This window comes from Diabrotica virgifera, chromosome 9, assembly GCF_917563875.1.
Source record: "Diabrotica virgifera virgifera chromosome 9, PGI_DIABVI_V3a".
NCBI lineage: Eukaryota > Metazoa > Arthropoda > Insecta > Coleoptera > Chrysomelidae > Diabrotica > Diabrotica virgifera.
The window spans coordinates 205,408,369-205,433,224 of record NC_065451.1 but is presented as its reverse complement, the minus strand read 5'-3'; the positions used below and the strand labels follow the sequence as shown (position 1 = coordinate 205,433,224).

The following is a 24,856-nucleotide window of genomic DNA, read 5'->3' as shown; positions in this document are numbered from 1 at the left end:
ATGGTTGATACTATACTGATAGGTTACGTCGAGTGCCGTAAACGCAGAAAATAGTTTTAAGAAACGACAACCAACTTAACACGCATGGTGTACTGTGTACACCGTAGCCCGTAGTTAAAGGTTAAAGGCGAAAATCTAAAAGCACGAAAATTGATAACTCCGAACGAAAGACTGTTACTATCGGGTGTTTGCCCTTCTATTCCACATATTCTAATAGAGAATGAGTTAACCAAATTAGGTGTTAAATTAATATCATCTTTAACCTTCCGTAGAATCGGCAGTCAACTTCCAGAATTTCAACACGTCCTCAGTTTTAGAAGACAAATTTATATTCAACCACTTGTAGAGATAGACCTTCCTTCTTCTTTCTTAATTACATATGAACAAACTTCGTATCGCATATTTTTAAGTTTAGATAAACCTTCGTGTTTTATCTGTAAGAAAACAGATCACATTGCAGCAAATTGTCCAAATCATAATCAACAAAATGATTCCTATCATATCGAGCACCAACCCTAACAACCAATACAACAACAACCGCAAGAATCCCCCCAGTCTAATCCATCACCCTTAGAAGTGGAACCAGATCATCCAGTCAATAATTCTAATACCGAACCTTCACTTAACCAATAAACTGATACTAATTTAATATCTCCCGTATTATTTATAGAAACTAATTGTATATCTAAGGATCAGTCAACGACCAATAAGAGAATAATTTCGGAAATTAATACTACTCCATCTCCCACTGAAGAATTAAATAAAGAATTTAAAATACCAACACAAACCAAAAAGAAACAAAAAAAGCAAACTAAAGCTACCATATCAATTCAAGAAATGATGATGCCAACAAAAACAATATTTCAAGATATGTCAAATAATTTTAACTTAACATATGAACAAACTGTTGACTTTTTGAAAATTGTACTAGCTCGACTGATCTCTTGAGTTTACTACAAACATACACAACGGATATAGCCAACTTTACTGTCATGATAACAACAATTAAGCCATATCTTACTTTTATTTTTCCCTCATCGCTCTCAGAATGGACTCACTCCTATTTCCTACTCCTCCTCCACGGGCTTTTCCTCCTTCCCCACAGTCTGGCTCACATAATCTAGCTTACTAATTCCCCTCTTATCAAAACGTATTCTCTCTAACTTACAACATCTTCCCTCTTACCTTTGCCGTTGGTACATCTGTCTTTTTTCCTCTTCTATCTTTTTAATCACTTCACGGATATAGTTGCGTATACTAGTCCAATCTGCTTTATTTTCAATTGTCACGAATTTAACACCTGTCCATTCTGTTCCTTTCTACTATCCATCTGTTGCACTCTAATATCGTATGTATCACAGTGTTCGGATATCCGTAGTATAGGCATTCATCAGTGTCAGCCTTTCCGAAGCTAGAGAGGTAAGCCCTAAAACACTCGTGTCCTGTAAGCACCGAGTTAGGAAATAATCCAGGCGCCTGTCACCATAGTCCACCCAATCTCTTAGGTTTGGGAGTAACATCTTTGTCAACTGTACAACATCCTCCGTGTTGTTCATTTCTTGTCATCTTCAATTGACCTTTCCCTTTCCTCTTCTTTCGGCCTAAGGGCCTAGGGCTTCTAGGTGTCTTCTCTCATATAGCTTTTTTCTTTCCACTGTCAACACATGCAGCGGAACACATCCAGTGATAAGGCTGCCACAGATACAGTCCTGTAGGTGAATGTCACTCGCACCAGCTTGTTCTGCCCACTAGTGTCATGAGCCCCCTGTAGGCCTGTACCTCTACAGCTTCACTTCAGATTGGTGCCACGTAGGAGACGATCGACTGCACAACACCGTGCAAGGCTCTCATTCTTTCGGATTTGTTGGGCACCACTCTCCCAATGCACTCGAACTATTCGCAGCCTTCCGGGTGCGATACTTATTTTACTGAGCGTTTAATTGTAAATAGTGCATGTGATGACCTAACTTGAAATTGCCGTTGCATTAAAAAGTAACGTAAAGAAACGCTCTACTTACCACCATCTGATATATAGCATCAACTATATTATACATTTCCTCCCTGGTGATAAAACCGTCGTTGTCTACGTCATACAGCCTGAACGCCCCTGAAACAAAATCGCGTCATTAATATTTTATATCAGAAAGTCGTCAAAGCCAAAAATGGTTTTTATTATTAAAAGCACTCTACAATATTAACTCTGAACAGGAAAGCAAGTTTATCCTGGCAGATATTAGTTTATTGGGAGGTATAATACAGCTGTAGCCAATAAGGACTAGAGTGTAATGAAGTCAAGATCGTATTTGCTGCTTTTCACGAAGTAGAATCGTTGATCCCCTTTATGGTGTGCATACATATTTAATGAAGATTGTTAATTTTTGAAGTTATACTTCTTTAGTCGCGTTGGGAGTAAATTTATATGTGCGCGAAATCATCAAAAGCCTTAGTCCTGAGCGCAGCTCAAACGTTATACGGGCTCTGATTGGGTTATTACAATGACCTGTCCAGGGCCCCCGTAACCGGGCGTGCAACGCGTGCGACGCACGCGGGCCCAGCCCGAAAAGGGCGCTAAACCGAAGGTTTGGCAAATAAGAAATACTTATTTTAACGAGATATTCATTTTTTATACAGTTTTAATTTTACATTTGTAACGAACATCTGGAGAAATTTCAAAAATAAAAAAAAATATTGTTTATTAATGAAAAAATAATTAAAATCTTATTTTATATTTGGTGTTAATAATTTACTACTATATATTAATATATTTTTTAAAACGATATAATATCGAAATACCTATTTTGCAGTACTTATCCGTAAATCGTAAAAATTTGTTTAGATGTCAAAACTTGTTGGGTTGTAATATTCTATCCAGATTTGAAGCTTTCGTGTATTTTTGAAATTAAAATAATTTCATCAAAATGTGTCATTGGGTTTTTTTGAGACGAGGAATTCAAATTTTGAAAAATAAATTTTAACGGTGGATAGCTTGGGTTTTGGGTTAAATAGATTTTTTAATAATTTAATAGAAACACCCATTTTGATAAATAATACATGCAATAAAAAGACATACGAGTAAATAGTAATATATAAATAATATGTAGGTACCATTATATTTATTTCTAACTACCGTTTTTGAAATTCTGGGAGCAAGTAGGCATAAAGCAAGTGCTTTACTATTAAATATCCAATCATTTAAATTTATTTATAGAGATCATAATGATTATTTGGTATCATGTTTATTCCAGATTAATATTATAAGCAAAATGATACAATAATTGACATTAAAGTATGTCAAAACTATTTAAAGAATCTAATTGATCATTTTAAAAATTACAGTCTCCCCCTTCTGTGGTTCCCGTCGCTAAGGTTGCCCGCCTGCAAAACTAGCATAATGCCCTTAGGTTTTTAAAATTAGTATGTATTTTGAATAACATCAGCAGCGAAAAGCTCATTTTGGCGCCCACCAAATAGGGGCGCCCGCCTGCAGTGCAGCATCACTTGCAGGCCCGTTATCGCCGGCCATGTGTGGCTCAATGGTAAGAGAGTAGACCTTTGGATCAAAGGGTTGTGAGTTATGAATCCCAGCTGAGTATCAAAATTTTCTTTATTAAAAATCAGTTAATAGAAATAATTTCTATCCTTGTGGGATCGGTGAAGGGAGACGTTTGGATACAATTAGCGTCTCTTTGCAAAACAAATTAAATAGACTTTACTATATAACAAGACATTTACTCAACACACACACTACACATTACACTATAATCTGAATGTGAAATCAACTGTATCATGCCAATGGCCAAAAAAATTACAGAGATGAAAATGTTGTTGAGGAAATAATTGCCCAAGTGGGAAAATTGGCAGCTGATGAATAAAGTTTTCCTTCGTTAAATATCGTGAAACGAAAATATAAACCAAAATTTTTCGATTATGAACATAGAAACGAGACATTTCAAGATTCAAAAACCGCGTTTTAAGTATTATTATTTTTTAGAATAATTGATCAAATTCATTGAATAGTAGATTTGATACGATGTCTTATTTTGATAATGTTTTTGGTTTTTTCAGTCATATTTTTACATTGAGTGACCATGATATTTTAAAACATTGTCTTGCTCTTCAACAAAAGATAACTGATCCAGTAAAGACGGAGGCAAAAGTAGAGATTGATGCAACTGATTTATTTAGCGAGATAAAAGCTTTATAATTAGGTACTTTAATTACCTAACTCATCAGATCCACTTAATATTTTTCAATATATATTTGAAAATAATCTAATTTCATTTTTACCAAATATCACTGTTTCATGAAGAATCATCCTCACTTTTGTGACTGTCTGTTGCTTCTGCAACTGTTGCTTCTGGTGATCGATCATTTTCAAAATTAAAGTTAATTAAAAATTGTTTGAGCTGTACTATGGTACAGAAAAGATTATCTGGTTTGGTAATATTAACCATCGAGCAAGAGCTCGTCAATAAAATTGACTTAAGGATATTATAAACGAATTTGCTGCCGTCAAATTTAGAATAACACCCATTTAATTCAATTTAGATTTAAGATATTGATTTCTAGATTTAAGGGCGTAGGCGCAAAATGTGGCGCTAATGTGTTTTAAATGAATTTATTTTTTTCGAATCCTGAGAAAACTAATATGTAAGAATTTTTGAAAAAATTAAACGCAGAATGAAAGATTGCAATATTACCGAGGGCCAGAAGTCCCTGAAAACTTCTATAATTTTACAGTTTTACAGTATTTCTATAGTTTATTTTAATAAATTACAGGGGTGAAAAAAAAAATAAAATTTAGCGTAATTTTTAATTTCAAATATCTTATTCAAAATAACTTTTTTGGTCATTCTAAGGGACTTCGGCCCTCGGTAATAATGTAATCTTTCATTCTGCGTTAAAATTTTTCAAAAATACTTATTAGTTCTTTCAGGATTCTAAAAAAAAACGAATGCATTTAAAACACATTGGCCCGAAATTTTACGTCTACGCCCTAACTAATATACATATTAAAGTTTTATTTGTTTTTTGCCATTACCACTAAATTAGTTACAAAAAAAAATAAATTGAGATCTTGCAATTTCTGTTGTAAAAGGAGTAAAAAATAAAAAATTATAGATTTATTTCATAATAATTGGATATAGGTAGATTTAAAGGGCGCCAAAATATATCCAGCACGCGGGCGCCGCTCAGCCTTGCGGGGGTCCTGGACCTGTCAACAATTGTTCAATATGTCGGTTATGGGTAAACAAATGTTGTGTATATTAGTTTTTATTGTTGTGAGAACAGAGAAAAAAAGCAAGTTTATAATTGTAGTGACCTTTTAAATAACAAAATTAATTTTTAAAAGCAACAGGTACGTAATTATTTTAAATGTTTCAGTATTGTAATAAAAAATTACATAGGTAGTTACCTATTTGGAAAATGTATGTAGGTGCCTATCTAGTTGGTAATGCTTTGATTTAGATAAATTGATTACCAACATAATTTCTACCAATCTTCATCTAATATATTGTTTTCTTACTGTATGTTTTGTTGTATTTTAATATTTTAATTCCAAAAAAAAATCAAACTAATTTGATTAAATTCAGAACTGTCAAACAGTAAGGGCCGGTTGTTCGAACGCTAATCAACATTGATCACTATCAAATATTTAATTACTGTCACCACTGTCAATGTCAACTTTGGTTGGGTTGCTGAAAACATAGTTAATTATAATTATGAGATTAGTTAGTCAATTAACATAACAATTATTAACATAATTGATTAACTAATTTCATAATTGTCATCAATAATTATGTTTTCGGCAACCCAACCAAAGTTGACATTGACAGTTGTGACAGTAATTAAGTATCTGATAGTGATCAATGTTGATTAGCGTTCGAACAACCGGCCCTTAAACGTTCAGTTGGCCTATCTTCGCACATGACAGGTACGTGTAGGTGGCAAAATGTGCAGAGGCTTCGACTTCAAATCCTAAGCACCCGAATAAACGCAGGTTCGAATTCCAATGAAAGTTTTTATTTTTTTTATACATTTTATGGTTGTAAGTATATTTGTTATATAATTTTTTTTCAGAAAATTCGTATTTAGTTAAAATTTTTGCAAACAATTATTGTTCAGAAATCATTTTTTGTGGCATTTTTCAATGCGCTTGTGTGTGTTTTATTCTTTTATTTTTGTAATTTTTGGTATTGTTTTAATAAAAATTTTTGGATAGTAGTAAGTATTAAAATTAGTTTAATATTTAAATAAAATATAAATAAACTGTTTAAAGTACATATTAATTTGGTTGGAATCTATAATAGAAGTATAACTTCCTACGTGCCTACAAAGTACACACACACATTCCTTTTTTAACGTTTTCGGAATTAAAATTTATTCCTTTTTCAAGTGCTCTGTCCGTGGCTATTAACATGGCAATTCTGATCTTGCTTACGGCACTTATGAATAGTCCGACCGATGTGAGCCCGAACCACTTCCGCAGATTTTGAAGCCACGAGTATCTTCTCATGCCTGGTCCCCGCTTACTGTCTATTTTCCCCTGGACAATCAATTGCAGTAGACGGTACTTATCGTGTCTCAATATGTGGCCTATATATTCAAGTTTTTGAAGTTACACTTCTTTAAAAGCGATTGGGAGTGAATTTTTAATATCCCACGCGCCTGCGCACACCGACAGTATGGAGTTAATTGCTAAATTTTTCAATTTATGTATGTATCAGCGCAAATAAGGTCCGAAAATAGTATATTAGTGTTTTTAGTAAATATATTTATTATATACACAAGGAAAAATTTCCTGTAGCTGACTGTAAACGATTAATGGCTTGACTTGATATTAATTATAATTTTTGTGTCTTTGGATTTGTCTTGCTCGGGAGTAAGTAACAACAAGTATATTAAAACATTTTTATTTTTATACTTCACTTGATCTATTTGTCACCGTGATTGTAATTATGTCCGAGAAGTAATGTAAACAGAGCCGTGGTAGGTTACTGGTAAGAGCATTCGACTAAGGATCGAGAGGTCCCGCGTTCAAATCATGACAATTCATATTTCTTTTTTTTAATTTTTGGTATTGTTTTAATAAAAAAATTTTGAAAGTAAATGAGCTGCCACACGACCCCTATTCCCATTTAAAAAAATCATCGATTACATCATCACGCCTAGATGGATTACGTCACTGGTCGACCTGTTTCGGGATATATCTCAGAAATCGCCCATTCCAGAGAAAATGAATTTATTCCATAATTTTGTCCCTCACTATATTTTTATATGTATATATCAAGGACACCGCACACAGCTTATGGAAAATATAATGTCACTCACATGAAATAACATTTACATGAATAGATTCACCTCAAAATTTTAACAATTTCATATCATTGCGCCAACTCTGAATTTCAATTAATAACGGCGTTAATTGTAATTAAAGCTTATTGAAATTTCATTTTTGCAGACTATAAAACTGTCATTCATAAATACTATTAGTCCAGCGGCTATTGAAAACAGCCTACCCATCGTGAGTTTAAGCCGATTAGAGGAAGTACGACTAATCAAATTATACCTACTTTATTATCACTAATAATAAGATAAGATAAGAGTAAGCCTCTGCTTTAATCTTTCAGAAAGATTTATGGATTAGCGAATTAAAAAAACTTTTTTCTCTCTTTGACACACGCACATTCCCATTTGATTTTAGATTTATTTATATCAATTTACGCTTTTATTATTCAAAATACAGAGTTGACGCAACGATATGAAATTAGTGTAATACTCTCTGACAGTGCCGGTTTATCCACTGGTCGCTTGGTTTCATGGGCGCAGTTCATCGCCGGCCGGTTCATCGCCAGTTAGTTAATCGTTAACTGATATATTTCCGAATTTTCTACCAATTTTCGACAGTTACATTTATTATTTATTTTTAGTATTAATTAGGAATTAGAAATGCCAGATATGACCATTCTCGTTGAATCTTTTAATAGACTTTTAAACTTTTATAATATAAAATATAATTTAACACTACAAATTTATTATTATTTAATATCAAATTTAGGGGAAGTATAAATAGAACAGTAAATTAATATAACAATGTTTTTTATCTCTTTATTTGTCATAAGTTTTGAACTGAATTTAACGTCGTGTCGTGTCATCTCCCATAATACAAAATCAACTGACTAACTGGCGATGAAACGGCGGGCGATGAAACGGACGGCGATGAAATGGACTGGCGATGAACCGGCGGCATCGAAACGGCGGCGTTGAACCGGCGGCGATGAAACGTCCCATTCTGCGTAGCCTAGCTCCAGAGGGGCCCTGTGTCAGTGTTTGTGGTGGGGCCCTTTTCCAAAGATTACAGAAAGTTGTCAGATTTCGCCATGTCATTGATTCAAAACTACCCAGGTAGTGGGTAAAAAGTGTGTAAGTTATTAATCAATGGCCATGTCTTGCATTGTATCCAAAATAATCGCACAAACGGAGTTTTTTTAGTTTCTAATAATTTCATTTTTAATTGTGGGGCTTAAATAATAATTTATCTCACTTTTCTGGTTTAAAATAAGTTCTTTTAAAATAGGAATAAAATAAGTCCTTTTAAAATAGTTAAACGAAACACAAAAATAGATATACATAAATCTAATTTATAGATAAAGAATAGATTATTCTCTAAAATGCCAATACCCAAACAATAGGTACACACTTTTTCAAACATTCAAAAGTAAAGCGATTACAAAAATTGCAATTTGGCATTATACAGTGGCCTCTAAGGCTAGCACTCCACTTGCGATTTGTAGTCGCAGCGACAAAAAAATCGCTGTCGCAGAAAATCTAGAGTCTAGAAAATTATTCGCTGTTTTCATAATCGCGAATTGAATGTTACAAGGATGTAACATCAGCTTTTAGATGTTTTTTAATCTAGAGATAAAGGAGAAGTCAAGACGTCAATTAATACTTTATGCGAGAAACATAAAAACGATGTTGATGAAACCAAAGAGAACTTGCATAATGAAATTACCCATTTTGTAACGTTATGAATAAACATCATACAATTTATTTGATTCTTCCAGGATGTAAAAGCAACTTTTCCCAATATTTTAACTTTACTGCAAATTTATTTGACGATACCAATTTCTAATGCGTCAGATGAGCGGTCTTTTTCGGCTTTAAAAAGAATAAAAACCTATTTAAGGTCAAATTTGGGTCAAGAAAACTTGACAGACAATGAAGGACTGGAGAAACTGAATTGTGATAATATTATATGGCAGTTTGCGAATGCCAAGTCAAAAAAAAAGTGATCTAATTTTTGTCTTTATGTTTTTTGAAGTTATACTTCTTTACGCGCGATATGAGGGTGAATTTTAATAGGATTAAAACCTTTGATCCCGGCGCAGTCGCATTACAACTTTGTTCTGATTGGATGTTCAAATGACAGCCAATTATCCAATATGGCAGCTGTGGCACAGCTGTGGGACTGTGGTTTGGTTATGTATGGTTGTTGCGTTTTAAAATTTGTAGGAAGGGAAACAGCAAACAAAAAGTTAGTTAATGGTTATACTGCCTTTTTAAATAGTTTTCATATTATATTTTTGGACTTATTAACATAGAAGAGATGATTGTTGCATGCCAATGTGAAAGCCCATCAAACTGTGACTAGTATGAGTGCCGCAAAATTACTGATAAAAAACCTATTAGCTCGAAGGCGTAGAGAACTGTGGATAACAACAATCAACCGGGACGATCTACGATCTCGCTTATTCAAAGCTAAAGAATCTTACACTGGTAAATGTTTTAAAAATAGTTGATCAAATTTTGTTATGATATTTGAACATAGCCACTTTGCACGATGCAATTGATTGCGAAATTTGTTAGTCGTTATACGGGCTCTGATTGGGTGTTGAAATGATCTGTCAATAATAAATAATTGTTCAATATGAAGGTGAACAAATGTATAATATATTAGTTTTATTGTTGTGAGGACAGAAACAAAAAAGTTTATAATTTTAGTGATTTTTAAATAGTTTTTAAAGCAACAGGTACGTAAAAATTGTAAATGTATCATAGGTACCTACCTATTTGAACCTACCAAAATGCATAGTATGTAATACTTTTATTTACATAATTTGATTACCATCAAAATTTCTATCAATATTCACCTAATATATTGTTTTCTTACTCTATATTTTGTTGTATTTTTTCAATTCTAAATCATTTCAATACAAAATCAAAATAATTTGATTTACATAATTCAAAAATGTCAAAAGTTTAATCCGTTTAGTTAGTAGATCTTCGCACATAATGACACACTGTCTCCGTGGCGAAGCGTTTAATGCGAGTGAACCCCAATACAACGCCAATACCAGCCGCGCTGGTAAGTTGGTTCGAATCCCAATAGAAACTTTTATTTTTTTATTTTTTTTTATACATTTTATGATTGTAAGTATATTTATTATATAATTTTTTATCAGAAAATACGTATTTAGTTAAAAATTTTCCGACAATTAATGTTTAGAAATCATTTGTGGCATTTTTAATGTGTTTGTGTGTGTTTTATTATTTTATTATTTTAATTTTTGGCACTGTTTTAATAAAAATATTTGAGAAGTAGTAAGTATAAATTAGTTTAATATTTAAATAAAATATAAATAAAAAGTATATTAATTTCGTTTATAATCATATAATCATATAATAGAAGTTTAACTTCTTACGTGCGTATAAAGTACACACACATTCTTTTTTTATAATGTTTTTTTGCTTGTCATATGCTGTTTTGTGGAACTTTCTGTTTTTTATTTATGATTTTAAATGTATTTTTTGGATTATTTTTTACGTTTGCTATTCTTCTTGCTTGTTAAAAAAACTATTTTATAGATTTTACAATAAACCTTTACAGCCAATGCATGTGTTTTCTTGTTAAAAAACTGACAACGAATAGCAATGAAGGCGGCCCCTAAACCTCCAGCGCCCAGGGCCCGAAGTTAGGTTAAACCGGCACTGCTCTCTGACTGTAATATATTGGTCAAGACCAATATATTCCTGTAAATTTTATTGAATTTGAGTGACAATATATTTTCTATAAGATGTGTGCGGTGTCCTTTGTATATCTGCATATGTACACAAACTTTCTGAAAACGTACAGAAATGTTTCAACGCCCTCTAATAATCTTTCATGGTTTATGCGGCATTGTGGAAGTAAAAAACTTTTCCAATAATTAACTCAACGTCTAAGAAAATTGGAAAATTACATGGCCGTTGAAAATCTTTAAAACAAACTCCGTAGCTCATGTTACCCCTTTCCGACTACCACATCCCTTGCTGTAGTTGAAATTAGCCAGTGTTTTTTGTTTCGCAAAGAGTGACAACGGGTGGTGGTAATTAATTTTAACGCGGGCGGTCTTTGTGGTCTTCGTGGGGGGAGCACATTGTGTGGATGAGTGTACAACATGAAATTAATAAAACCTCTCATTAAAAAACACAAAATAAGTTTATATTTATGTCCTTAGTGAATAGTATTTTGTTACAGATGAGTTAAAGGGTACATTCATTCATTGTGTGCGACCATTATTAACACGTTTATTTGTCATTTAATTAGTAATAAAGGCAGTAGCGTACCGATAGATCAGCGGACCCTGGTTCCAGTTGGGATGCGGGCCTCCCGCCCAATAAAAACACACCTTGGTATATCAAAAGTTTTTAATAAACATTAAATATAAATCATCATATATTTATAAAAACTCAAACTAATTTAAAATAGTAAATTATTCCTATCGTTTTTCATACTGACATGACTGATCACTTTACTCCAGCTGTTTTTATAAATAATTAAACTCAAAAATTTTCTACATCTAAATCTTCAGTCATAATAAAAAAAACGTAATATCAAAAAACTAAAACAGCTTTTTAAAAAGGAACAAAATAGATTCTCAAATTGCATATATTATTATGTATGATAGATTTATAAATGTATGTATAATGTATAATTAATGTATAATTACATACAAACCCCTAGGGAGATAAAAAGTTTAAATTAAAAAAATAATAGCAAAAATAAAACCTTGGATAACGGTGGGGTTGATATCTATATTTAATCAAACAACAAGATTTTATTAAAAAGAAATTAATAAAGCAATTTTCGCCAACATTTAAGGGAATAGGCGCAAATTTCGGTTCTAATACATTTTAAAATGCATTAATTTTTTTGAAATCCTGAGAAAACTAATGAGTATTTTTAAAAGATTTAAACGCAGAATGAAAGATTAGGTTATTACCAAGGGACTAAAGTCCCTGAAAACTTCTTTAGTGTTTATTTAATTAGTACAGGGGTGAAAAAAAAAGAGAAAATTTAGTGTAATTTTTAATTTCAAATGTCTCATTCAAAAGAAATTTTTTATTTATTCTAAGTGACTTTCGGCCCTCGGTAATAATGTAGTCGTTCATTCTTCGTTAAAATTTTTCAAAAATATTAACTAGTTTTTTCAAGATTTCGAAAAAGATGGACACACATGTTCACATTAGTGAGTCAAAGGGACGCACAAGAACATTTCTCCAATGTTCCTTTTCTTCTAAATAATTTTTTTCCATTAATGTTACAATTTGTTCTGCTGTACTACTTCTCTTGACTAACGTACCAATTGAGGAAATATGCTCAGCAGATCGCTCATGTTGAATAAATGTCCTCTTGATATTTTTCCAGTCATACCCATCGAAAGTTAGAAGAACAATTTTCGTATAAAACAGTTTACAAACGTAATAATAAACACGGCTACATTTAGGACTGTACACTAATCACTCGCGAAGAATTTTTTCCCAATTAGCTTTCGTTTTATAAAAAATCGCACTATGCAAATGTCTGGTTTTATTATTATCTAATTGTGTAACACACTTACCATACCAATTTTATCAATATTTTGATTCGGTTGATTATTATTTATAAAATATTGTTTAAATTTAAAATTTAAATGTTTTGGTCAATCCACTATATCGATAGGAAAAGAGTTTTCTATAGCAGATGACGGAGATGTACTAACTTGTGCCAGGTAAAGTCGCTTGAAAATCAACAGTGGAGTCATTTTCTTTGATTGCTACTCGCCCTTTATGACATTTTATTTTCACTATCACTTTCACTAATCACCATAAATTGATCAGCAACAGGATGGGAGGCCGAACTTCCTTTTTGCGCACTGTTGTGGGATGTAAAATATGATAATATTGCATCTTTTTGTTCGTGCCGTTCTTGTTCTCTTAATTTTTGATTTTTTCGTTTTTTACTGCCGCTTAAATGTTTGTAACTCATGATAATAACGAAACGATTACTCAGTAAAAAAAATAAGTTTTTTAAGAAATTTAATAAAACGACTAAATGATTAATGGATAGATTAATTAAACTAACTTAAAAATCACAGGACTGAAAAATAACACGAGCAAGCAATACTTTATATTTGCAGAAAACGGCATCAAAATCTAACTATTATAACTATTAAATTTAAAAGTCATTTTGAATCAATATTATGACAAAACGTGACAATACCTTTATTAATCTTACCTCTTGTTAATCCTTCAGAGTGGTATCTAACAAATTTGCTTATTGCCGATATTGCCGACAAGGCAATCTACCTACCCTTATTGCAGTTTTGTGATAAGAATGTTTTATGGTTTATGAATATAAGAATATAACTCTTATTGTTTATATTATGTATATCATTTACTGTTCGTAAAATGAAATAGCTTTAAAAATTTATTTTGTTTTTGCAATAAAAATTTCTTTTGATGATCTTTTCGGCCCCATTAAAATACGGGCCCGAGGAAGGGGCCTCAAGGGCCTAGTGGTAAAATAGGCCCTGATTCTTCGTTTTTATTTATAAATATTGTAAGAATGTTTTATGGTTTATCAATATAAGAATATAACTCTTATTGTTTATTTCATGAATATCATTTCTTGTTCGTAAAATGAAAGAACTTAAAATTTATTTTGTTTTTGCAATAAAAATTTTCATTTGATGTTTTTTCGGGCCCCATTAAAATACATGCCCGAGGAAGGGGCCTCAAGGACCTAGTGGTAAAATAGGCCCTGGTTCTTCGTTTTTATTTATAAGTATTGTACCTACACAAAAATAAAAATTTATTAAGCAGTTACATTTTCTAGTGTATATTTGTAGTTCAAAATATCCCCATCAAATTAGAAAAAAAAAGGAGCAAAAATCGGGTTAGAGCGGGCACCTGTGGGGCTCGGGTCTAAAGAGAACGAGACCAAAAACTGAAATTTGGTGGATGCACCCTTAAGATTGGCGCCTCCACCAGAATCTACGGTATATTCTGGTCATTTTTGGCTTGTTTTGTGGGAGGGTGGGCTACAACAGCTAGCTCGGAATATTTATATCTCATGACGTTAAGAAGGCATTTGACAGGGGCCAAATTAAAGGAAGCTATCCACTTATTGTACGCAAGAAAGATACTTCTAAGAATAAAATCAAAACGGCAAAAAAACGTCTACCAAAACAACACAATTAAAGTAAAAGTAGAATAACTAACTGATCGAATTGAAGCTGGTAATGGAATAAGACAGGGGGATGCCCTTAGACTTGTGTTGTTGAATCTGATCATTGACGAAATAATAAGAAAAGTAAGAACTAAAAAGGATACGAGAAAAGAGAAAAACAACAAAATAATGTGGCTATGCAGACGACATTAATAGAACGTATAATTTGATTATTGTAGCATTTCAGGCAAAAAAGAAGTGCATTCTTTGAAATAGCATAAAATTTAATTAGTTTAAGAATGCCAGCCAAACATAATATAAACTTACGTGCATAGAAATGGGCCCAGTTAAAAATTGGGTCATTTTTAATGTCTCATATTTCCTAAACCTGTTGACCGATTTAAGTAATTTTTTAAACATGTTATAGCCTGATTCTTTAACAATATCATTGTAATAATGTTGTTGCTAAACAGGTCAATTTTCATTGTATACCGGGTGTACCAATCAAACTGTGTTTTTTTCTCAAAGTTCGCATCACCCTGTGGAACATTCTAGCATTTATAAAATACTAAAATTAAAACCCAACTATAGCCTCAAATTTTCTTAAAATTTTGTTTTTTAATTCATTCGTTTATATTGAATAATAAAAAAGTTAGGTACTTTAACAACTAGACATGTTCTTCATCAATACACGGTGTTTTTAAATAAGTGCGACAAACTTTAAGGGGTAATTCTGCATGAAAAAATATTGACAGTTGGCTTTATAAAACTATGCCCGCAAATGTTTTGTTTTCGAGATACGGGATGTTGATTTTTTTCTTTCAAACTGACGATTTATTTATTGCTTTAAAACCAGTTGAGATATGCAAATGAAAGTTGGTAGGTTTTAAGAGATAGTTATTGCGGATTTTTTGACATAAAATTAGGAATTTTATATTCACCATGTACCAATCATAGAAAAATTATGCTGGCGTCAAACAGCGACAGCTTGCATAAATGGAAAATCAACAGAAATATGCAAAATACAAAGAGGTGTCAGATAGGGTTGTATACTGTCCCCACTGTTGTTCAATTTGTATTCAGATAGAATATTTAAGGAAGCGCTGCATAATTTGGAATGGGGTGTGAAGGTTAATGGAATTCTGATAAATATAATCAGATATGCAGACGATACAGTTATTTTAAGTGATGATATGAATGGATTACGACACCTTTTAAATGCCATTGACACAGTGGGAAGAGAGTTTGGCCTATAAACTGTTCAAAAACAAAATACATGGTATTTAGCAGTTTGGCCCATCAAGATTCACGGTTATATGTTGATGGTCATATAATTCAAAGAGTACCAAGTTTTAAATATCTTGGTTGCCATATTACTGAACAATTAGATCCAGATAAAGAGATAAATTGTAGAATCGAGATAGCCCGTGATTCAGAACCTTTATTAGGATTAAATGATTGTAGAAAAACCTAATGGGCCCCTTCGTCTTTGTTTGGATCCCGCACGACATTTTTAAAAATGAGGTCATTTTTCTGTAATGATACCTTGCAACTTCAACTTCGAAAGCGCATGATTAAATGCTACATTTGGTCAGTCCTCTTGTATGGTGTCGAAGCATGGACATTAAAAATATCCACCATTAACCGTTTGGAGGCCTTTGAAATGTGGCTGCACAGACGTATTCTGAAAATACCATGAACGGCTATGCTGACAAATGTGGCAGTCCTTAAGAGAGCAAATGCTACCCGCGAGCTGCTTGATAACATCAAATATATAAAGATGGCCTATTTTGGACACGTAGTAAGGGGAGACCGGTATAATATTCTTCAACTTATTATGATGGGTAGAATCGAAGGACGCAGAGGAATTGGTAGAAAGCAGGCCTCTTGGTTAAAGATTATCCGGGAGTGGACAGGAATAAAGAAAGCAGAACACCTATTTAGAATAGCTCGAGACAGAGACAGTTTCGCCGTGTTAATCGCCAACATCAAGGGGACTTGATAGGGCACGTTAAGAAGAAGAATATTCACCATTAGCGTGCATACGGGTAATATGATCGGTCATATTACACGTATGCGCGCTAATGGTGAATATTAAATTCTTAATTGTATGTCAAAAAATGTGTAATAACTACGTCTTATAACCCTCCAAATTTCATTGGCTTTAACTCAACTGGTTTTAAAGCAATAAAATAAATTGTCAGTTTGTAAGAAAAATTTCAACATCCCTTATCTCGGAAACGAAACATATGCGGACATACGTTTATTAAGCCAACTGTCATTATTTTTTCCTGCAGAATTACCCCTTACAGTTTGTCGCACTTATTTAGAAACATCGTGTATTGATGAAAAACATGTCTAGTTGTTAAAGTACCTAACTTTTTTATTATCCAATATAAACGAATGAATATAAAAGCAGAATGTTAAAAAAACCTGAGGCTATAGTTGGGTTTTAATTTTAGTATTTTATAAATGCTAGAATATTCTACAGGGTGATGCGAGAAAAAAACACAGCTTGATTGGTACACCTGGTATACAGTGAAAATTTACCTGTTTAGCAACAATATTATTACAGTGGTATTGTTAAAAAATTAGGCTATAAAATGTTCAAAAAATCAAAAAATCACTTAAATCTGCCATTAAGTGTAGGAAATATGAGACATCAAGAATGACCTAATTTTTAAGTGGGCCGATTTCTATGCACGTCTAGTAGATAAAAGTTTATTTATCTAATATTATGTATACCTAAGTTTTTAGTTTGTGAAAACTGTCATTATGGATAGCAGTGCTTGAAGGGTTTAAAGTGTGCGTGAAGTAACAATGTATTTTAAATGGGATTTACTTTTTCGCACACTTTCAATGGGTTTTTTGGCACACTTTCATATAATCAAATATCCTTAACTTTCGCGTTGTCATGGTGATGACAATATGAGCAATGACTTACAACAAAATTTTTGACAGTTTTGTGGTTTGAAAGTAGTTAGGATTTTTAAATGTTAAAGTTCTAAAAATTGTAGAATAGAAATGAATTCTAGTGACGAACAGTTACAGTTTTTTTAAATGTTTATCGTAGATAAAATATTGTATGAAACTGTGCGTGAAGTACTTTTTGCGAACTTACGCGATGTATAGCACTCGCTCCGACGAAAATATTTTCCTCGGAAAATGCGGGTTTTCCTAACAAAAACTCTAATTTTCAAATAAAGTTTTAGGTAAGTAATTATTAATCAATAATTAAATAACTTAGTGACACCAAAGATTTCTTGGTATAGATTGTAATTCCAGAAGCTGGTGAAAATTAAACGAATATTTTAGCAACAATTAAATAAATGTTAATTAACAATTTACGATCGCAATAATAACCAAAATAATCATGATACATTGATCAAACTTATAAAGATTATAAAGATGAGATGCTTATTTAATATTTTATCGACAAAATATAAATTTTTCTTTTTTTGCACAATCTTTAAATTTAAAAAAAAATAGTTATAATACGCTGGTCTAATTAGTAAAGTACAAAGAAAGGTTATTTACCAGCAATTTTATTGCTGGAATCGAATTATAAGATCCTATATATTATTAATATAGGTATGCAAAGTCCGCAGATAGTGTGCTAGTTTTATATAAACAAAATGGCGGCGACAAATCGTATTTTTTCAATTATTGCTCTATAACTCCGAAGATTTTAACTTTACACCAAAAACACTCAAATAAAAATTCACCCCAATTTAATTATACATAGAGGCATGTTTTTCACGATTTGCTCCGACGAAAATTTTCCTCGGAAACTGTGGGTTTTCCCAACAAAATCTCGAATTTTTAAATAAGTAATTATTTATCAATAATTATATAGCTTGGTGAAATAAAAGCTTTCTTAATGTTGTTCTGAAGCTATTTTCTTGTGGCATTTTTACAATTTTAACTATTTATAATGGGAAATAAGCCACTATATTATTAAAAAATGATTTTTATTAACGTTTCGACGCCCAAATCTGGTGCCGTTGTCAAAATAGTAGTATTTTGTATTTTGACAACGGCACCCGATTTGGGCGTCGAAACGTTAATAAAAATCATTTTTTAATAATATTGTGGCTTATTTCCCATTATAAATAGTTAAAAAAGCTTTCTTGGTATAGATTATAAATTCAGAAGCCGGTGAAAATGAAGCGAATATTTTAGCAACAATTCAATTGTTAATTAACAATTTACAGTCGCAATAACAACCAAAACAATCATGAGACATTGATCAAACTTAGAAAGATTATAAAGGTGAATTACTTATTAAATATTTAAAAAAATTGTTATAAACAAATTAACATTTCTCAGAAATTGTTTATTATATTCTAATTTTAAAAAATACTTAAAATGCGTATTTCATAGGTGTTGAAAATGAATGCTTTAAAAAAAACTTCCAACCATTTGCAAAAAAGTTATGAAACAGCAAAGTAAATATACGATTTCTCCGTTGTTTATAATTTGTTTTAATTGTTTCAAAGCTTAAAAGTGAGTCTATGGTACAATCTAATTACTCACAGAGAATGTCAAAAATTAGTTCAATGCTTATATTTTAATCAAAGATTAAAAATACTTTTTTTTGTAATTTTTAGCGCAAAAGTAGGCCTGATACAGAGTCGGAGCTAAAATGTTCACTCGAAGCGACTGACACGCAGCATACATTATTTATTAAAAGTGTACTAGGTCTGGATCCCGCGTATGAAAAAAAAGTTGATTAATAGCAAGCTGAAAATTTGTTAACAGCTTAAGGGTGTCTAGTCGAATAAACTTTGATATATGGGAACACTGTAACAGGGGCAGTTTTAATTGTGGAACAGGTTAAAAATTTGGAACGGTCACACCACGAAAACGGCACATTTATTTTGTCCGACAGAACAGACTCAAACTCTACGAACAAAGATTAAACTCTCATGCAAAAATCAGGCTGCTATTTATCACCAAATAGGCGTTTTAATGAGTGGAACATGAAGAATATATCACATGACAGGAATTATGACAGGTGATAAATAGCAGTCTGATTTTTGCATGAGAGTTTAATCTCTGTTCGGAGAGTTTAAGTCTGTTCTGTCGGACAAAATAAATGTGCCGTTTTCGTGGTGTGACCGCTTCAAATTTTTAACCTGTTCCACAATTAAAACTGCCCCTGTTACAGTGTTCCCATATATCAAAGTTTATTCGACTAGACACCCTTAAGCTGTTAACAAATTTTCAGCTTGCTATTAATCAACTTTTTTTCATACGCGGGATCCAGACCTATACGTCGCGCGGCCGATCGTCGCTCCGAGTGAAAATTTTAGCTACAGTACTGTATTAGTCTACTTTCGCGCGTGTAAATTACAAAAAAATATATTTATAATCTTTAATTAAAATATAACCATTAAACTGATAATCGATATTTTTTTGTAAATAATTAGCTTGTACTTTAAACTCACTTCTACGCTTTGAAAAAATTAAAAAAAATTATAAACACCGTAGTAATCGTATGTTTACTTTGCTGTTTCATAACTTTTTTGCAAATGGTTGCAAAAAAGTTTTAAAGCATTCATTTTCAAGATATTTGAAATGCACATTTTAGCTATTTTTTAAAATTATAATATAATAAAAACCTTCTGAGAAACATTAATTTGTTTATAACTATTTTTTTAAACATTTAAAGACTATGCAAAAAAATAAACAAAATTATATTTTGTCGACAAAATGTTAACCAGGCATCTCATCTTTATAAGATTTCAAAGTTTGATCAGTGTATCTTAATTATTTTGGTTATTATTGCGACCGTAAATTATTAATTAACAATTGAATTGTTGCTAAAATATTCGTTTAATTTTCACCAGCTTCTGGAACTATAATCTAAACCAAGAAGGATTTTAAGTCACCAAATTATTTAATTATTGGTAGATAATTACTTATCTAAAACTTTATTTGAAAATTAAAGATTTTGTTGGGAAAACCCGCATTTTCCGAGGAAAATTTTCGTCGGAGCAGATCTGGAAAACACGTCTCTATGCAGAATTTAATCACGGTGAATTTTTATTTGGGTGTTTTTGTTGTAAAGTTAAAATTTTTGGAGTTATAGAGCAATAATTGAAAAAAACACGATTTTCGGGCGCCATTTTGTTTATATAAAAAAAGTAGCACACTATCTGAGGACTTTGCATACCTATATTATTAATATATAGGATCTTATAATTCGATTCCAGCAATAAAATTGCTGGTAAATAACTTTTCCCAAAAATGGCTTATTCTCCGATAATCAGCCCAGACTATAGGTCAAGTGCAAAATATGAAAGATATTTTAGAAATTTGGAATAGTTTATTTACAGATATAATAATCGACGTAATCATAAATACCGTAATCATAAAAATGTATTTCCGTTCTATACACGGCCAAATTATTCTTGATCAGGAGATGCAAGAAACATATGTAATCTCATGTCATGGCTCTACTAGGGATTAGATAGGAAATCTCGAACACTAGCGTAAAAAGAATAAAGAATATCCGACAGTGATCTTAAAAAGAAATTGTACCACAATAAATCCCAATTTATTCTTATATTCCACAACAAAAAAGTCTGTCAAGACATTCGAATCGTTCTGAAACCCCTAATAATTTACTAAGATCATTCCGTTAAAATGATTTTAAAAAATTGAACTGAGTATTCAGGCTTTAATGTGATTACTCTTTGAACTTTCTCAATATTTTATTTAAAAGCTCTATCTCTGAGCACTTAGCCTTGTCTCTAAGTTTATTGGATCAGTTACTCAGATTGTGAATTTTAATTCCAATTTATATCTTTTAAGAACGGCGAACAGGGGATAAAAATAAACGAAAATAAGGGTATATCAGTTTAAATATACAAGGAGGCTGCAAAAAATAATTGTTATTATCTTTTTATTTATCAACATGTAACAGGCCAAAAATTTTGGAAACTACGAATATCTGACCTTATTTAAACAACACAATTGGCATATTTAAGGGGGTAGGCGCATAATCTTGGTCCCAATGCTATTTAAATGCATTAATTTTTTTCGAATCCTGAAAAAACTAATAAGTATTTTTGAAAAATTTAAACGCAGAATAAAATATTACATTATTACCGGGGGAAAAAAGTTTCTTAGAATAAACAAAAAGTTTCTATTGAATGAAATATTTGAAATTAAAAATCAAACTAAATTTTCTCTTTTTTTTCACCCTTGTAACTTATCAAAATAAACATTATTCAAGTTTTCAGAGACTTTCCGCCCTTGGTAAATAATGTAATCTTTAATTCTGCGTTTACATTTTTCAAAAATACTTATTAGTTTTTTCAGGATTCGAAAAAAATTAATGCATTTAAATAGCGTTGGACCAAGATTTTGCGCCCACCCCCTTAAAGCAAAAACGTAAATAGACAAGAAATCAATTAGTTGCATTAGTTGCAATTTACTAAGCAATCCAACCTGTATTAAAATTGATATTGTTAAGATATCCAATAAATTAAAAAGTATATTATGTATTTCTTTTGGAAAGACAGTCATTCACTAGGAAAATTATTAATGCATTTTCTTTCTTGTATTATTTTTTGATTGTCGAATCTGGTTTTTCTTCATAACTTATTGATGTCTTATAGAATTATTATCATTAATTATTCATCATCATCATTCTCTTTGCCTTATCCCTATGCGGGGACGGATTCACTAATTGCATTTCTCCACACAATTCTATCTTGGGTCATATCAATGTTAATAATGTTAATCCCCTTTACCAACATGTCCTGCCTTATTGTCTACCCCAGGTCTTCTTTGGTCTTCCTCTCCTACTCCTTCCACAAATCTGCACTTCAGCTATTCTTAGAATTGGGTGGTTAACGTCTCGAAGTTGAACATGACCAAACCATCTTAACCTATGCTCTCTCAGTTTGGCAACAATTGGTGCCACGCCTAAACTTCCCCTAATATACTCATTTCTAATTTTATCCTTTTTTTTCACTTCTCATTTATCTAAGCTTTCTCACTTCCGCCACATGCATTCGTTGTTCCTTTTTCTTTTTCAGTGCCCAACATTCAGTTCCGTACATCATATCCGGTCTTATGGCTGTTTTATAGAATTTTCCCTTCAACTTCATTGGAATTTTTCTGTCACACAACACACCATTCGCTTCCTTCCACTTCATCCATCCAGCCCTAATTCTACTGCATGCATCTCCATCTATTTCTCAATTACTCTGTAATACCGATCCTAGATACTTAAAACTATTGCTCTTCACAATCATTTTACCATCCAAAGATACCATTTTATTTGTAATAAGGTCTATACATAAGTAGTAAATAAGTAGTAAGTCTATGTATAAGGTTCAGCTTTAAATGAATATTCCCAAGTACTCTGTTTTTGTCCTACTAAGTTTTAAACCTTTTCCTCCAGAGCTCGTCTCCACTCTTCCAGTTTTTGTTGTACGTCCCTTTTACTATTTCCTATTAACACTACATCATCAGCATACATAAAGCACCATGGAATGTTACCCTGTAGTTTCGCTGTTATCTGGTCCAAAACTAATGAGAATAAATAAGGACTAAGCACCGAGCCTTGCTGCAATTCTACTTTCACATGAAATTTATCAGTCTCTCCCACACCTGTCCTAACACTAGTCGTTACTCCCTCTCTCACATATCTCTCACAATCTTTACATATTCACCAGGGACCCCTTTCTTGTTGAGTGCCCACCACAGAATATTTCGAGGAACTCTATCATATGCTTCTCAAGATCAATGAATACCATATGAGCATTGGTTTCTTTATTCTTGTATTTTTCCATCAGTTGCCTTATAATGAAAATTGAATCTGTTGTTGATCTGCCATGCATAAAGCCAAAAGGATTATCGGATATTTCGGTTTCTTCACGTATCCGTCTATCAATTACTCTCTCCCATATTTTCATGGTGTGGCTAAGTAGTTTTATAGCCCTGTAGTTTGTACATTGTTGTATGTCTTCCTTGTTTTTGTAAACAGGTACTAATATACTGCTTCTCCATTCGTCTGGTATTTGTCCAACTTCCATAATTCTATTAAATAGACCTACTAGCCAACTTGTTCCTGTCTCTCCCAATGCTCTACTAATTATCATTAATTACCTCCCAATTTTCCTCCCAATTATCATTATTTATTATTAACAACATATCTGCAGGAAAAAAACGAAATATCACCTGAGCTACTGAAGCTAATTAACGAGGAAAACTTAGACCTTTTCCTTGGCCTATTTAATAATATTTACAGTACAGGAGTGATCCCTAAAAGATGGCTGGAATCCGTCTGCTTACCGCTGCCAAAAAAGAAGAACACCAAAATATCATTCTGAAGCTTTTTTGCGAATCATACAGAACATAATACATAGAACATGTGACAAGGTCACCGGTCAAGAACAATTTTGCTTCAGGAAAAGTATGGGAGCAACGGGGCACGAGAAGCAATATTCTGTCTTCAAACTCTGGCACAAAGGTACAAACATCAATAAGCAGACCTTTTTGTCTGTTTTATAGATTTTGAAGAGACGTTCGACGCTAGGGTAGAAGGCGCCAGCCTACAAAAGAAGCATAGGCGCCCTTCGGTTTCTTTTAAATTAGTATTTTGTATAGCACCGGCAGAAAAAAGCTCATATTGGCGACTCCCAAACAGGGTCGCCCGCCTGCAGTGCATCCCTTGCAGGCCCGTTATCGCCGGCCTTGGGTACAGCGCAGGCCCTTGATAGGACGATTGAATGACATCGGAATCAACAAGGAGATTAGAAGCTGTTTATTGTAATTAGACAGCAATCATTAAAACCAGTGGTAATACGCAGTCCCGGATTAAGAATCTTGATGCCCCTAGGGAACCAAAGCTAGGAGGCCCCTTAAGAAACTTTCGTATTTTCCCTTCAAAACCTCGGATAATCCTTCCATCTCTGAGTGGTATTTATTTGATATATTGGTGGGCATTTTGTAGATTTAAACTTAAATTTTTGTTTCATTTTGTAAAACGTGTTGCTTGAAGAAATAAAACAAAGAAATAGTCGAGAAAATCCTTATTTATATAATTTTGCTTAAATTTTACAATAAAAAATTATTTTAGTTTTTTTTTGTTATAGTTATCAATAAACGAAAGATTCATTATAAAGTATAATACTTTTTCTAATAATGACAAAAAAAAGAAGTTCGTAGAAAAAGTATAGTATTCTACTAACATGTAATGGCTATTACTTTCTCTGACGAATAACGATTATTATAAAGCAACTTTTCTGAGTTTCATAGAAACAAAACTACATATTTAAAATATCTTCAACTTCCAAATTTTCGAGCACATCATTCTCAATAGCCATAATTGAGGGAAATGCTGTCTATTTTGTCCTACTGTCG

General features: G+C 32.3%; 1 protein-coding gene across 1 annotated transcript in view; it reads right to left on the bottom strand.

Annotated features, from left to right (window-relative positions):
• Nucleotides 1–24,856, bottom strand: part of LOC114330480 (frequenin-1) — a 760,895-nt gene that overhangs the window by 15,844 nt on the left and 720,195 nt on the right. Inside the window, exon 6 of the mRNA XM_050662500.1 lies at nucleotides 2,019–2,107. Coding sequence (XP_050518457.1) covers nucleotides 2,019–2,107 — 89 coding nt within the window. The remainder of the gene's footprint in view (nucleotides 1–2,018; nucleotides 2,108–24,856) is intronic.